General features: G+C 39.6%; 1 protein-coding gene across 1 annotated transcript; it reads right to left on the bottom strand.

Annotated features, from left to right (window-relative positions):
• Positions 1-14,247: 14,247 nt before the first annotated feature.
• LOC122025132 (acid phosphatase 1-like) lies at positions 14,248-14,839 on the bottom strand. Its single transcript, XM_042583895.1, has one exon. The coding sequence runs from the start codon at positions 14,837-14,839 to the stop codon at positions 14,432-14,434; it is 408 nt and encodes a 135-aa protein (XP_042439829.1). The 3' UTR covers positions 14,248-14,431.
• Positions 14,840-15,436: the final 597 nt, after the last annotated feature.

Raw genomic sequence — 15,436 nt, 5'->3', positions numbered from 1 at the left:
CCCCTAAAGATATGACCAATTTTATTTGAGCCAGTGGTTGTGCTTCATTGCCTATGAACCCGTATAATGGAGTAACCATAGGCTGAAGCTCACTCGGGTCGATCTGCAACTAATCAAAAGCTTGTTTAAAGATAATATTAATAGAGCTGCTAGTATTTATAAAAGTACGTGAAATATTGTAATTGGCTATAACCGCCTTAATTATGAATGCATCATCATAGGGTACTGTTGGTTGCTACTCGGAAAACCTAATGGTTCCACTGTACAAAAATTTTGTACAAAGGTCTGAACCTTTTCCTAGCTACCATGTGTTCTTTTAAATTAAATTTTGGATCGCCTGCGGAACTTAACACGTTTGATCCAAAACTTAATCTATTTGTTCTTTTAGGTTTTGACTTGGATCTCCTGCGGAACTTAACACGTTTGATCCAAATCACCTAAGTTATTAATTCCATTAAGTATTAATTTCCAAAATTGGTTCCCAGTACTGACGTAGCGAGGCACATGACCTTCTTGGATATGAGAGCAACCACCACCGACTAGACAAAACCTTTTAAGGAAAGCTAATATTTAATTTCCTAAAATAACTTTAGGTCAACCGAAAAGAACAATCAAATCACAAGGAAAAGAAAACAAAAGAACACTATATCGAAAACAAATTCGAAACACTAGAATCGTATGCCTCTTGTATTTAGTATTATTTCCAAAAATAACTAGTATGATGCGGAAAGAAAAATTACTAGTTATACCTTTTAGAAAGACCTCTTGATCTTCTACCGTATTCCTCTTCTAAGCTCGGACGTTGTGTCGGCATCACCATCTGCGAAATTGTTGCATGCACTGTTGCATATATATGAGTGGTGTATCTTAGTTTAGTGTGGAAAAGGTATCTTAATGGACGGTTTAGTGGTAAAAGCCACTTATTTAATTCACAAGAACATGAAATAATAACAATAAAAAAATCATAATGTTAATATTATTAATGTATTTAATTAAATAAAGTTGCAATATTTTTTTATGTGTATATTATATTTTTTTTTCGTTATGTTAATGGTGGGAGAAAAGGGATGTAATTAATGATAAAATAATGGCTACCCCTCTAATATACTCTATGATAGCAGTTTAGTGGGGTATTATCTTGATAAATCTTAGTTAGTTTCATTGACTATTCTTAAGGTGACTAACTAGTCTCATAAAATTTTTTCATCGGTTACTAGGGTAAATTGAGAAGCGTATGCTGCGAGCAGCCCAGAAGCTCGACATCCTTTGATTGTGTATCTCATTTGGAGGAAAAATTCCTACAAATATACCATAGCTGGGGATCGAACCGTGGACGCATAAATAATAACTTAAATGCCCTACAACAGTACTAGTTTGGTGTGCTATTATCGCTGATAACCTTGGTAGGTTATCATAAATAACCTTGTTTGATTTAAATAATTTAGTGTTTTGTATTTTTCACGTCTATTTTCTAGAAAAAGAGATATATTTTTTGAAAAAGTAAAGAATATCTAAAAGTCATTTTTTATAAGAAAAGGGAAAACGTGCCTTTTCCAGAAAATAAAAAAAAATAAAAAACACATAAACCAAAGGCTCTTTTAGGTTTTCTACTATTCTGGAGTTAACAATAATTTTTTCCCAAAATTATCCTCCGAGGTGAGCAGGCAGCATACAAGCAACATTGGAGAGATTAAAATGAAGGACAAAGTGGTGGGATGTAACGACACAGGTTGATGCCGACTGCCCTCTGGACTTTTTGATAAACTCTAATATGTACCATAGGAGTTATCATTGATAAATTTGATAGGTTATCAACGACAACCTTGTTTGATTTAAATAATCAATGATTTCTGATAATGTAATATACACCCCACATAAGTAATTAGGGAATATAATTCGGAATCAAAAAACCTTAGATTTTCTACTATTCCGGAGTTAACAATAATTTCTTTTCAAAATTATCCTCCGAGGCAAGCAAACAACGATGACGAGCAATGTAGGATAGACTAAAGCAAAGGGCAAAGCGGTGGTATACAACTGCGCAGGTCGACGTCGACCACCCTCTCGACTTTCTTTCTAGTGGGCTCTAATATGCTCCATAGGAGCTATCACCATTACCACCCATGACGCCTATAAGCTCCCCTCAGCATCGTCTCCTTCTCTCTCCCATCCTCCATTTCCTTTCCCGTTGTTCCTTGTCTTTTGTACTGGTCGTTTTTCTTCAACTGTTCTTTTATATTCACTTTTGAAACCTCAAGATGTGAAAATTTCATGATTTCTCTAGATGATTTGTCTTCTGTGCATGATCCTGTCTGAAAATCGTGGAGACGACAAGCTGAGGATGTGGCTTCTGGGTTGACTGCACGTAGACCTAGCTCCGCTCTGCAACACAAGAATCGTTAGAGTCGGGCCGGGTAAGGGGTTCTTGGCGTTGATCCTTCAACGCTCAAGTCGGTCATTGGAGAAAAAGAAAGTGTGCGGAGCAACAGTAATCGAAGATGTGAATAGTGGATCACGCGCACGTGTGTACCTCCGTTGGTGCTTGGACCCCTTTTATATAGAGCTCTTGTAACTCGTGTGCTCGCTTCCCTAGGTAGGCATGCTTCCCCAAGTTTTCTATGAAAAGGTTTGTCGGGAAAGATTTTCCCAACTCATTAATCATCAATCTAATTGATTCAATGAGTCTAATTCGAATTGGACTCAATCCAATAGTCGGATTTAATTGAGTCTAACTCAATGAATCCAATTTGAATTAGACATAATCCAATGATTCATCATATGAATCCATCTCCATTGACTTGTTCTTTGTGTGTGACCTAATAGGTTCTCGTAACGTTGGCAATGTATCCAAAACAACATTTAAATACATAAGCAATAAGTGACATCTAACAAGGTATCATTGCTACCCAAGTGACGAGAATGTCGAGATTCGACTTAACCTTTCCGTGGCTATTATCTTGTATGACTTGGTACCTCTATCCTTGATATCTAGATTGATCAATGAGGCATAGATCGTGTTATCCTCTTATCAATCTTTGTGTTTCTTGATCTCCAAGTAGACATACTCAATCAAATAAGCTCAATATCTCATATTGACTCATTTGCGCATGATCATGCTTTCTTGTGTCATACTAATCAAGGGGCTCATAGATATCGCTTCCGTCATATGGAAGGGATAGATCTCATCTACATCACTCACATCCCTTCGCATAATTTATTGCATATCCAGTGATCGACTTTATAGTCCACCCTGTTACGGGTGACGTTTGACGATATCAAAGTATACAACTCCTTATGTAGGGAACCGTAGTGACTTCAGGTCTAAGGACTATTCATACTAATAGTCACATGAGAATGTTTATGATACTCATATAACGATCTATGAAACATTCTCATGACGGATCATTCAGTATATATTCTCTAATATATATTCATGTGTCAACCTGATATCTCATATCCATGACTTGTGAGATTAAGTCATCCGTTGACCTACATGCTAATCTCAACGTATTAATATTGTCATTGCATATTAATGTTTTACTAGGAATAATTATGAGTAGTGTTCTATATATATCTACAATATCTCATTATCAATTCAACCAATTGATATATTGTAGGTTAGAACCTCGTATTCTAGGACATTATTATACTTATTTATTCGGTATTAAATTGAAGTAAATATAATAACCAACTTTACCTTTATTAATAATGAAATATGATAAAAAAAAAAAAAACCTTTATAATCATCCCATAGTATTAGTACTAGGGCTAATACTAACCTCCTTTGCCTTATCTTCATTTCTATTGATTTTTACGTCATCCAGAATCAATTGTCATTCGTAAGTCGACATATTGATGCCCATTTTGACGAGAGTATTATATTCATGATTTTTTTTTTTTTCTTTCTGTGTGTTCTTCGCACGCAGTTTCATACTCTTGCAGAGTATAATTCCTTGGATAAAGAGTATGTGAAGAATTGTCTAGCCTTATTTCCTTTTCAGTCAAGGAGGAAAAGGAGCTCTAAACTTGTACTATGGTTAGACTGATTACTAAGCATAACAAGCTGATTTTGCTACTCATAATTTGCTACCAGAAAAGTTTGACATTTTAACAGTCATGCTTTTTGTATTCATCTCTTGTGCCTTGTATTGTCACAGTTCGCATTGTGCCTTGTATTCATCTCTTCTAGAAACTCACCTTACCGAGGTGCTCAGGATTATTCTCCTCGCCGTTCACCATACGGTGGCAGTCGGTCGGTCAAGAAGGTAAAGGTCGAGATCTTAATTACTCACCGGATCAATGTTACAGTCACCCTGCCAATGGGTATCCTGGGTTAAACATGTTGCCTGCTGCAATGGTAGGTATGTGCAAGTGTTCCCATCTTCATAAGTAATTGTGAGTAGGGCTTTGCCACTGTTTTGGTCTTTCTAATGACACTCATTCCGGACGATTTGGTCTCCGGTTTGGCCATTTTGATACAGACAAATAAATTAAGAAGAACTCTGTCCAACAATTATAGCGCATATAAGAAAATAAAGTAATCCGTGGGACTTTGGTAGTGTTGCCCATTGAATAAGAGAAAGATTAGGAACCTTTGGTAGCTAGTGTTGCCCAATATATAATAGGAAACAGTCTCTTAGATATTACGATGTAAGATAAGGTTTTGTTTTTGTTTTTTTTATATATTTCATATTGACGGTGTTGGATTGTCCTTTAATGCATATAATAAATTTAATATGGCTCAATCTTTTCTCTAGATTGTTGTTTTATGTTAGTGGTTGGAAAATAAAATGAGAGTGTAAAATTGAGAACGGTAGCTAGGTAATTAATGGTTGGGAATAGGCTCTATTAATTTGTGATAGTTAGAGCAATAGTTCAACAAATTGAAGTGATCAATTTGAAAACTTGTCATGAAAGTGTGATGCACAAAATGAAATAGGAAATAAATTTTGAGGTTAATTTTTAACGGATACAATATCTTATTAAGTGTTTGATCTTCCTATATAAAAGACGATTGTGCTAAAGTAAAATGTCTCTATAATTTATATGTCTGTATCTTATTAGATCACTTGATGAATAATCATTGTTTTTTTGCTCGTTTCATTTTCTTTGAAATTATTTATCTTTTTATGTTAATGATCGGAGAATAAAAGGACTAGTCTAAAATTAGAAATGGTAGGTATCTAATAGATGGGAAATAGACACTATTAACATTAATTTGTTATTTCTGATCAATTTGAAAACTAGGCATGAAAGAAGTGGGCCATTGAATAAGAAAAAGATAAGGATTGGATTGTGCATTTATGCCTATAATAAATTTGATACATGGACGGATGGCGGTTTTTTGTTAATGGTTGGAAAAATAAAATGAGAGTGTAAAATTGTGAAATTGAAGGGATCAATTTGAAAACTAGGCACGAAAGGGGTGGTCCATGGACATTGACTAAGAGAAAGACAAGTACAATAATATCTTATGAAAAAAAATATTTTAAAACACGAAAAAAAATTATTGACTTATTAAATTTTCTATCAAGTCATGACAAAGATTCCACAAAAGATAAAAATAGATTTACTATTTATTTTATATCGAATAATATACAGAGTAACTCCCGATATAAGAATAAAAGAGAAACAAAATGTGTAAGTGGATATACTCATCATCAAGTTCTTATTTTAATGTGTACATGGTCCTTTTATGTTTATGGTTGGTGAATAAAATGATGAGAATAAAATTAAAAATTATAGGCATTTAATGGAAGAGAAATATACATTATTAATTTGTGATTTCTGTAGCAATAATTCAACGAATTAATGTGATCAATTTGACAACTAGGCACAACCCATTGAATAAGAGAAAGATCAGTTACAACTAACGGGTTGATGATAATGCTCAAAATGAAATAGGAAATAATCTTTCGTAATGTAAAGTAAAATATAATTGTGTATAATAAATCTATATTAATGAACGTTTTGTGTATCATATGTTAATGGTTGGAGAGTAAAATGATGAGTATAAAATTAAAAATTATAGGCATTTAATGGAAGAGAAATATACATTATTAATTTGTGATCAATTTGAGAACAAAGCATGGGCCATTGAATAAGAGAAAGATAAGAATTTGGTGGGATAGGAAACCAATATAATATAAGATAAGATGATATATATATTTTATTTAAAAATTAATTAATCAGATTGGGTAACATTGAATCTGGCATGATCAATTCTGCCTCATGAAAGTTTTCCACCGACCATCAGAATAAATCGGGAAGCGCTCGTAGTAAGTAGCCCAGAAGCCTAATATCCTTTAGTTGCATGTCCCATTTGGAGAAAAAATTTCCTCAAATTTGCCATCGAGCCTGGGATGACCGATCCGGCCCCACCAAAATTTCCCACCTGCCATCAAGATAAATCGAGAAGCGCTCGCAGCGGGTAGCTCAGGATCCCAACATTCTTTAGTTGTGTGTTTCATTTGGAGAAAAAATTCTTATAAATTTATTATAGCTGGAGCTTGAATCGTGGATGTCTGAGTGACAATTTGAATATCCTACCGCTATACCATAACTCCGGGGTGTATATATATTTTATTGAGATTCAATACCAGCGGACTGGATTGTCCTTTATATTAATGGTTGGAAAAATAAAATGAGAGTTATTTTGTGATTGATAACGCAATAATTCAACAACTTGATGTAATCAATTTGAAAACCAAGCACAACCCATTGAATAAGAGAAAGATAAGTTACAACTAACGGGTTGATTGTGACGCGCAAAATGAAATAGAAAATAATATTTTTGCAATGTAAAGTAAGATTGAGTAGGATAGATCGAGATCTAATATGGCTCAATCATTTTTCCATATTTGGAGCTTTGTACGTCTGATTGTTAGGATAGTAAAATGACGAGTCTAAAATTAGAAATATAAGTATTTAATGCAAGGGAAATAGACACTATTAATTTGTGATCAATTAGATAATTAGACATGAAAGTAATGGTCCATTTAATGGATTGATACTGTCTCTTCGGGATGATTTAGTAATTGAGACCTGAGGTATTATTTTACAATCGAAATTCAACATGTCCAAATATACTTTCCTCATGTCTTAACTTGACCTAGAGATAGATTGATTGGGACGTTGAACTAGTGAATCATCTATTTCTCATATTTAATGGATTAATATTCCCAAAATGAAATAGGAGTGGATTTTTTTTTTCTTTTAATAGGATAAAAAATTACTCTCTTTATTAATTTTTAGAGAAAACTATATTATTATTTAAATATATTTTATATATAAGTAAGTGAGTAATTTAAAAAACAATTTAAAAGAATAAAATAGAGTTATTATTTAGATAGAAGTATCGGGAAAATAAACAAAAAAAAATTGTTTATATTTATTATTATTAAAAAGGTAAAATATATAAAAAGAATATCCCATCCGAATTTCTCATTTGAAAAAACTATCCTTCTTTACTTTCAAAAATGTTGGATTGGTTTACGATAAGAATGTTACTCAAAATTGTTTCAATGGTAGTTAAAATAATTTACTCTAATTTACTGTCGTATATGGACATTTCAAAAGCATTTAAGTGAAAATTCATTGGTAAATCCAGATAAGTCAATTTCAATCCAGACTTTATCAAGAATGTTATTTCCTCTCTCTTGCTGTTTTTTAATTTATAACCACTATCAATTTATAAAAATTATTTAAAATTTTTACTTTTTTATTTGTTTTTTTTTTTTTACAGAGTATCATACCAATATACCTTACCTTCTACAACAATAGGGTTAATTTAGTTGGAGTTATTTTTAATAATTTTAGTTATCTATTTAAAGTTATCAATAAAAATTCTACTTAATTTAGGTTGATGCGGATACAGCAGGGGGCAGAGGAGTGATCGGGGAAAAAGGAGAGGGTATTTCAATCTTTTGGTGTGGGTAGGGTTTTGATAAAAAGGTAACACTGTTCATGGAGAAAGGAGGCCGATTCGTGCATTTTTCCGCCGCCAAGGAAGAGCTTTCTTCCTCTTCGCTGGCACTGACGCTAGCCGTCGGCCGCTCCCCTCCTCTCCTCTACCTCCTATCCTCCGGCCTCCTCACTCCAGCACTGCCACCAGCAAAAGGGGGAAGGACTGCTCGTTTTGTCTCCGCCGCCAAGCTCGCATGCGAGGGAGGAGTCCCTTCTCTACGCCGACGTCGCCCAAGAGCTCAACTGTCACCTCCGGCGGCCACCGCCGCTGCCTCCAGCGACCAGCGCCGCCTCCGGCGGCCACCTCCGCTACCCACAGCGCCTACCGCCGCTACCCCAGCGGCCGGCGCCACCTCCTGCGGCCACCACTGTCGCCTCCTACGACGGCGGTCATCGCCGCCGCCTCTTGCGGCCACCGCCGCCTCTTCCCGCGTCTGGCGCTGTACCCACCGTCGCCTCTATCAGCCGCTGCCACCTCTTCCTGTGGCCTTACAGTAGACTCTGGCATACCCATAGTCGACTTCGATGGCTCTACAGCCGGTGTCCACTGTTGGTGCAACCTTAGGTCAAGGTTGACCTGGTTGACCCGACTCGAGTTGACTTGACTCGAGTTGTATTTTGATGTTTGACTTGGGAAGATTGTCGGTGCAACCTTAGGTCAAGGTTGACCTAGTTGTGTTGCATGTTGATGTTTGACACTCGTGAGAGAGTTCTATTCTTGATATATGACAAGAATAGGTGTTCGGGAGATTGTAGGTGCAACCTTAGGTCAAGGTTGACCTGGTTGACCTGATTCGGGAAAAGTCCAAGCAGGGAGCTTGGCACGCGAAAAGTCCAAGCAGGGAGCTTGGCATTGGAAAAGTCCAAGTATGGAGACTTGGCACTGGAAAAGTCCAAGCAGGGAGCTTGGCACACGAAAAGTCCAAGTATGGAGACTTGGCACGGGAAAAGTCCTGGTGAGTGAAGCCGGGCAGTGGGAAAGTCCTAACTGGGATGTTAGGCAGTTGGAAAGTCCTGGTGAGTGAAGCCAGGCAGTGAGAAAGTCCTAACTGGGATGTTAGGCAGTTGGAAAGTCCTGGTGAGTGAAGCCAGGCAGTGGGAAAGTCCTAACTGGGATGTTAGGCAGTTGGAAAGTCCAGTGAGTGAAGCCGTGCAGGGAAAGTCCTAATCGGGATGTTAGGCAATGAGAAAGTCCCGCGGGATGTTAGGTAGTGTGGAAAGTCCTGGTGAGTGAATCCAGGGAAAATCCGGATGGATCAGGATGATCGGACATCCGGTGTTGAGGAAAGTCCAAGTAGGTCAAAGGATTGACCTGACACTTGGCGAGGAGTTCTAGCAGGTCAAGGAGTGACCGGATGCTAGGGATGAAGTACCAATAGGTCAAGGTTGACCGGATATTGGTTTGAAGTCTTGGGACTTGGTTTGGGCAAAACCAAGCTCGGATCGGCCACCGCACCGATCCGGATACTGTTTTCCGATCCCGGTGACCGATCGATATCAAGCTCTGTTCGTTCTTGTCGATCGGTGACCGATCGAAGAAAACAGAGGCGAAAGAGCTGATCGGTCCACGATCGATCAAATCTGATCGATCGGCGTGGACCGATCGAGACGAGCATCGCGAGAAGGAAGGAAGGGATCGGCGTGGACCGATCCGGGTCTGATCGGTCCGCATCGATCGAGTACGCATGTCTACGGACCGATCGGTCGGGACCGATCGGGCCTGATCGGTCCAGGCATCGATCGGGTTCTAAGCGCTGCAACGCAACGGCTAGTTTCTTCGCTGTTTCTTCTTCGCAGGTATAAAGGAGACGAGGGCATCTTCTGTGCTGCTGCTTCTTCCTCTTCTCTTCTGCTACAGAGCTGCTGTTCTGATGCTTGAGCTTTGTTGAGCTCTTCTTCGCAAGCTTCGCGTGAGCTTCTTCCTTCGGCTGGGACTCTGACTGAGCTGCTGCTGTGGTTGGCGTCTGAGAAGCTGTTGCTTCTTCAACAGTCGACAAGAAGGCAAGGGTTGTTTACATTTGCTGTGTATTTACTTCTTGCTTCTCTTGTATTTGTACTCCTTATCTTGCTGTTGCAAGAAGTAGTTGTGGCGAGGTTTCTCCACCCATAAGGAGCTCATATTTAGCCGGTTCTCCGGGGACTCATCCACCGACGGATTGGTAGGCTTCGTCCACCTTACGGACACGCCGAGGAGTAGGAGTTCATCTCCGAACCTCGTTACATCGGTTTGTTTTTCTTCTCCTTAGTTTCTTCCTTGTATTTCCGCTGCGACTAACCCTAACTGTAGGAAGAACGCGAGAATTTGGGGCGGCTATTCACACCCCTCTCCGTCTGAAAGATCCTAACAAGTGGTATCAGAGCGAGGCCGCTCTTCGACGGATCAACACCCGGGGGAGCACGGGCTAGAGATGGATCTCTATGGAGAAGATGTCACGATTCAACCCTTCTACGAGTCTCACGACAACTTCACATATTGGAAGGTAAGGATGATGTATTTTCTTAGGACTAATATGTTAAATTGGTTTTGTGTACAAGAAGGGTTTTCCCCTCCGATGGATGAGGAAGGAAAACCTATCAAGAAGAAGGAGTGGACGAAAGAGCAAATCCGACAATCCGAAATCAATGACGAGGTAACAAAAATTATTGAATTTGCTTTACCTAATAATGTTTTGTGCAAGATAGATAGGTACAACAACGCCAAGGAATTATGGAACAATTTGGCAAAACTCCATGAAAAGGAGCATAGTGAGCCAAGTAGCTCACATCATGGAGGAAGCGAATTGGGAGTTGAGGGCTACTCAACATCCAAGGAAGAAGAGGAGGAGAGTTCTTCTTCAAGATCGGAGCACGAAGAAGAAGCTTCTACCTCCGGGAGGGATGAAGAAGAGAGCATCCATCCATCCTCAACCCTAGGTAACTCAAACACTTTAAGTTCAAGTAAATTGCATATAATGTGTTTTGAGTGTAGGGAATTTGGACATTACAAGAGTAAATGTCCAAAGAAAACTAAGAAGACTCCACCGGCGCCAAAGATCAAGGAAGTCGGAGTCCCAAAACGCAAGGGCAAGGAGCACGTGGTGTGTTTCCAATGCAAGCAACGGGGACACTATAGGAGTCAATGTCCAAGGGGGAGGCAATCTCACAAGGACAAAAGACCAAGCACGTGTAAAGGGGGAGCGAAGGCAAACCCTAAGGTATCCTCTAAGGTTCATTCTTGCACTTCTAATAAGATACATGCTAGTAGTCTTATTGCAATTGTCAAGAATGATAAGCATGATAATCATAGAAATCAACATGTGTGCTTAGGTGCTAAACATCTTAGCTTAGATAAGAACAATACCAGGAAGGCCAACCCTAGGATTAACTCATCTAAGGCTAAGGAGAACCTAGGTAGAAACCCCAAGACAACTAGACATATGCCTAGGAACACCTCAAGAAAGAATGATAAATTAAAACTTGAGGTTTTAGAGAAAGAAAATCAAGTCTTAAGGTCAAGACTTAACACTCTAGAAAAGGCCCTAAAGAATTTAGAGAAGTCAACTCTAGGGTCTAAGGGTCAAATCTCAAAGCCCAAGGACAAGAAAGGTTTGGGTCACAAACCTAAGTCCCAAGTGGTCAAGCCCACTTATCATAATGTTCCATTCGATTATGGAACAAAATCTAGGGCTAGGAAGACCATCACCAAGGTCACAAGGGGAGTCACCCCTAGAGTTGATCTTGATGAGTCCCAAATGACTAAGGCTTTAAAGCCTAAGAGGGTCATTAGGAGGGTTGCTAGGGAAGTCATCCCTAGTGAATTTTTAGTGAACCCAATGAGCTCAAGTAGGTATTGGGTTCCTAGGAGCATTTTCTCTACCCCATAGATGGGTTAGAGAGTGTCAACTCCAATAAGAAGGGTAGTTAACCCAACTTTGAGGAAATTGACACTCAAGGAGCATTTTCAAGGTTTTTGGGAACCTTTGAAAATGAAATGGAATAATCTTTATCATTCACTCCTTGGAAGAGTAAAGTGTGCCAAAGTGAGAATATATTAATCTTACTTTAAATTGACACAATGTGGAAAAACCTAGAGAAATATCAAATTGGGATTTTTGATATTCTCTTAGGTAATCAAGGCAATCCGGGCCTTAATTTAGAAGTGCTACTCTTGTAAAATTTTTAAAATGGTATAAATCAAACAAGAGATCAAGAAATGCCAATTTGGGTTTTAACATTTTCTTGGAGCACTTTGGGCAATCTAGGATTAGAATTTAAGTTAACTAAGTGATTAAGGATACTTAGATAGGTAATCTAGGTATTTTATTTGTGTTAACTTACCATGGTTGTTTGCCATATGACATGTCATGACATCATGTTTAGTTTTATCATCATTTGAAATGTCATGATAGTGCTTAGGCTAGTTTATATGTCATGCTCTATTTAAGTTTTCATACTTTATGCCATGACATCATGACATTGGCACATGTTTTCCATTTATGATATCATTTATGCCATGTCATCATCTCTTGCATTAATAATCAATTGAATTGATTTAAGGATGAAAAACACATTTTGATATTGAGATCAAATTTGTGTTTAGAAAATGCATGAGACCTTAGCCTAAGATACCTAAACCCATATCTCACATCAAAATTGACATGGATGTGCTTGATACACTCTAGATGTGTGTGAGATATTAGGATCATGAATTAGGATCAAGGTGTATAGCTCTTGTACCTAGATGAGCCTAATTCAAGATATGGGGGATCATAGGGAAAGCTTGTGTACAAGTCATGTACATATAGCCCTAAGATTGTGGTCCCAAATTAAAGGGTTTGAAATCATTTCAAAATTGTTTTGAAAAACCTTGATGAAGCTTTCCTAGTGATAGCATTCATCATTGAACATTGTGATACAAAGTTGACTTAACTTTGAACTATTTCAAAGTTTTTGAATTTTGTATCAAGATTTGAAAATGGAAGTTATTTCCATAGAAAATTATTTTTCCATGATAGTGTATGATATGAGGAATGTATCCTCAAAATTTCACAATTTTTCGAATTTTCTGGAATTTATTAGGGGTTTCTGAATTTCGGGAGAGGAAAAATCAGAAATCCCTGTGATCAGTGTCTGGATCGGTCGCTGGACCGATCCAGGGAGGGCTGGATCGGTCACTGGACCGATCCAGAGTGCTGTGGATCGGTCTGGTGACCGATCCAGTGAGGTCTGATAGCGTGCCAATGTGCTGAAATTCGACTGCATGTCTGAAATTTCGGCTGAAAGTTGGTTTTTAGATTTCTAAAGGTTTGAAACTCTCCAAGACATTGTTGGTGCAATGGTCAAGGGGAGTTGGCCTTTAGGGAGTTTTAACTATTAGTCAAGGGAGTTGACTTTTAGGGGAGTTTTACTCCTTGAGGATTAGTGATATGGGATTATCACTAAGTGGACTGCTGAGCTTAGTATCAAAGGGAAAATAAGAGTTTCAATGAAAGGTATGGGACTTTCATTAGGAAGAAACTCTTGACCTTGATACCCTCCTTATTCTTTTTGATGTGTGTCAAAAAGGGGAGAGTGTTCATTGGAGAATTATTGGAGAACCCAAGTTAGGTTATCGGTTTAACCTAAGCTAGGGGAAGATTGTCAAGGAATGTTCGAGGAAGAACATTGGAATACTTTTTGATGTGTGTCAAAAAGGGGGAGAATTATTAGAGAACCCAAGTTAGGTTATCAGGTTAACCTAAGGGGAGAATGTCTAGAGAATGTTCAAGGAAAGAACATTGGACATTGGAAGATGGTTGGAAAACCTAAGTTAGGTTATCGGGTTAACCTAACTTGATTATGGTTTTGTCAAACATCAAAAAGGGGGAGATTGTTGGTGCAACCTTAGGTCAAGGTTGACCTGGTTGACCCGACTCGAGTTGACTTGACTCGAGTTGTATTTTGATGTTTGACTTGGGAAGATTGTCGGTGCAACCTTAGGTCAAGGTTGACCTAGTTGTGTTGCATGTTGATGTTTGACACTCGTGAGAGAGTTCTATTCTTGATATATGACAAGAATAGGTGTTCGGGAGATTGTAGGTGCAACCTTAGGTCAAGGTTGACCTGGTTGACCTGATTCGGGAAAAGTCCAAGCAGGGAGCTTGGCACGCGAAAAGTCCAAGCAGGGAGCTTGGCATTGGAAAAGTCCAAGTATGGAGACTTGGCACTGGAAAAGTCCAAGCAGGGAGCTTGGCACACGAAAAGTCCAAGTATGGAGACTTGGCACGGGAAAAGTCCACAGTATGGAGACTTGGGAGCTGTGAGAAGAACGATCTGAAATCCGAGACCGAGTAGTTGATCGTACAACCTTAGACTTGCAGGTAAAGCCGAAGCCCTCGCCAGGGCCACCCATTCGTCGAATGAAGTTTCATTGAAAGCTTCCGATCTGATCAAAGGTGAAAGAAAAACGTAGTTATCCGAATCGATCTAATTGTTGTAAGGGCATTTATTACACGAATCCGTGGACGGAATAGTAGGGAACATTGGAAAGCAGCGTCTCGTCGATGTCGAAGACCCACACATCCTTCTTGTCGCCCACGATCCGGACAGTCTCGGCGAAGGACAAGCAGTCAACGGCGATGATATCGGAGTCGGACAAGTAGCGGTCCCCGTTCACGTAGGTCGCTACGATCTCGAGGCACTTGGGCGGGATGGTCCGCCAGTACCCGGCGTTGTTGGTTTCCACGGAGAGCCTCCAGCTGTCGCAGAAGAGGCCGTCGGCGGCTCCTCCGGCGCCGGCGGGAGCGATGCGCATGCGGAGGAGGGAGTGCGAAGAGTCGGCGGAGGCAATGGCGATGGCGATGGCGATGGCGGAGCCGTAGAGGAGAAGGAAAGGAAGGGATTGGAAGGGCTCCATTGCAGCGGAACCCTACCTCGGAAAGGATTCGACAGGGGCCGTTATTGATCTTCGTCTTCCCCCGCTTTGGCTGGGCCTGATCGATCCACAGACCGATCAGGGTTCTAGCCGTTGTGATGCAACGGCTAGTTTCTTCGCTGTTTCTTCTTCGCAGGTATAAGGAGACGAGGGCATCTTCTGTGCAGTACACTCTTTTCTTTTTCCTCCTTAGAACTTCTGTTCTGCTGCTGAAGTTTCAGCTTCGACTGAGCTTTGTTGAGCTCACTTCCGAAGCCCCGCGTGAGCTTCTTTCGGCTGAGCTGCTTGTTGGCATTCGTCCGTGAAGTTGTTGCTTCCAGGACTTCAGTCGACGACAAGAAGGCAAGCTTGTATTGTTACATTCATTGTATTTACTTCTTGTTTCTCTTGTATTTGTACTCCTTATCTTGCTGTTGCAAGAAGTAGTTGTGGCGAGGTTTCTCCACCCATAAGGAGCTCATATTTAGCCGGTTCTCCGGGGACTCATCCACCGACGGATTGGTAGGCTTCGTCCACCTTACGGACACGCCGAGGAGTAGGAGTTCATCTCCGAACCTCGTTACATCGGTTTGTTTTTCT

The sequence above is a fragment of the Zingiber officinale genome, chromosome 9B (assembly GCF_018446385.1).
Source record: "Zingiber officinale cultivar Zhangliang chromosome 9B, Zo_v1.1, whole genome shotgun sequence".
Classification (NCBI taxonomy): Eukaryota; Viridiplantae; Streptophyta; class Magnoliopsida; order Zingiberales; family Zingiberaceae; genus Zingiber; species Zingiber officinale.
The sequence above is the reverse complement of the archived record's forward strand: the minus strand, read 5'-3'. Positions and strand labels throughout refer to the sequence as shown.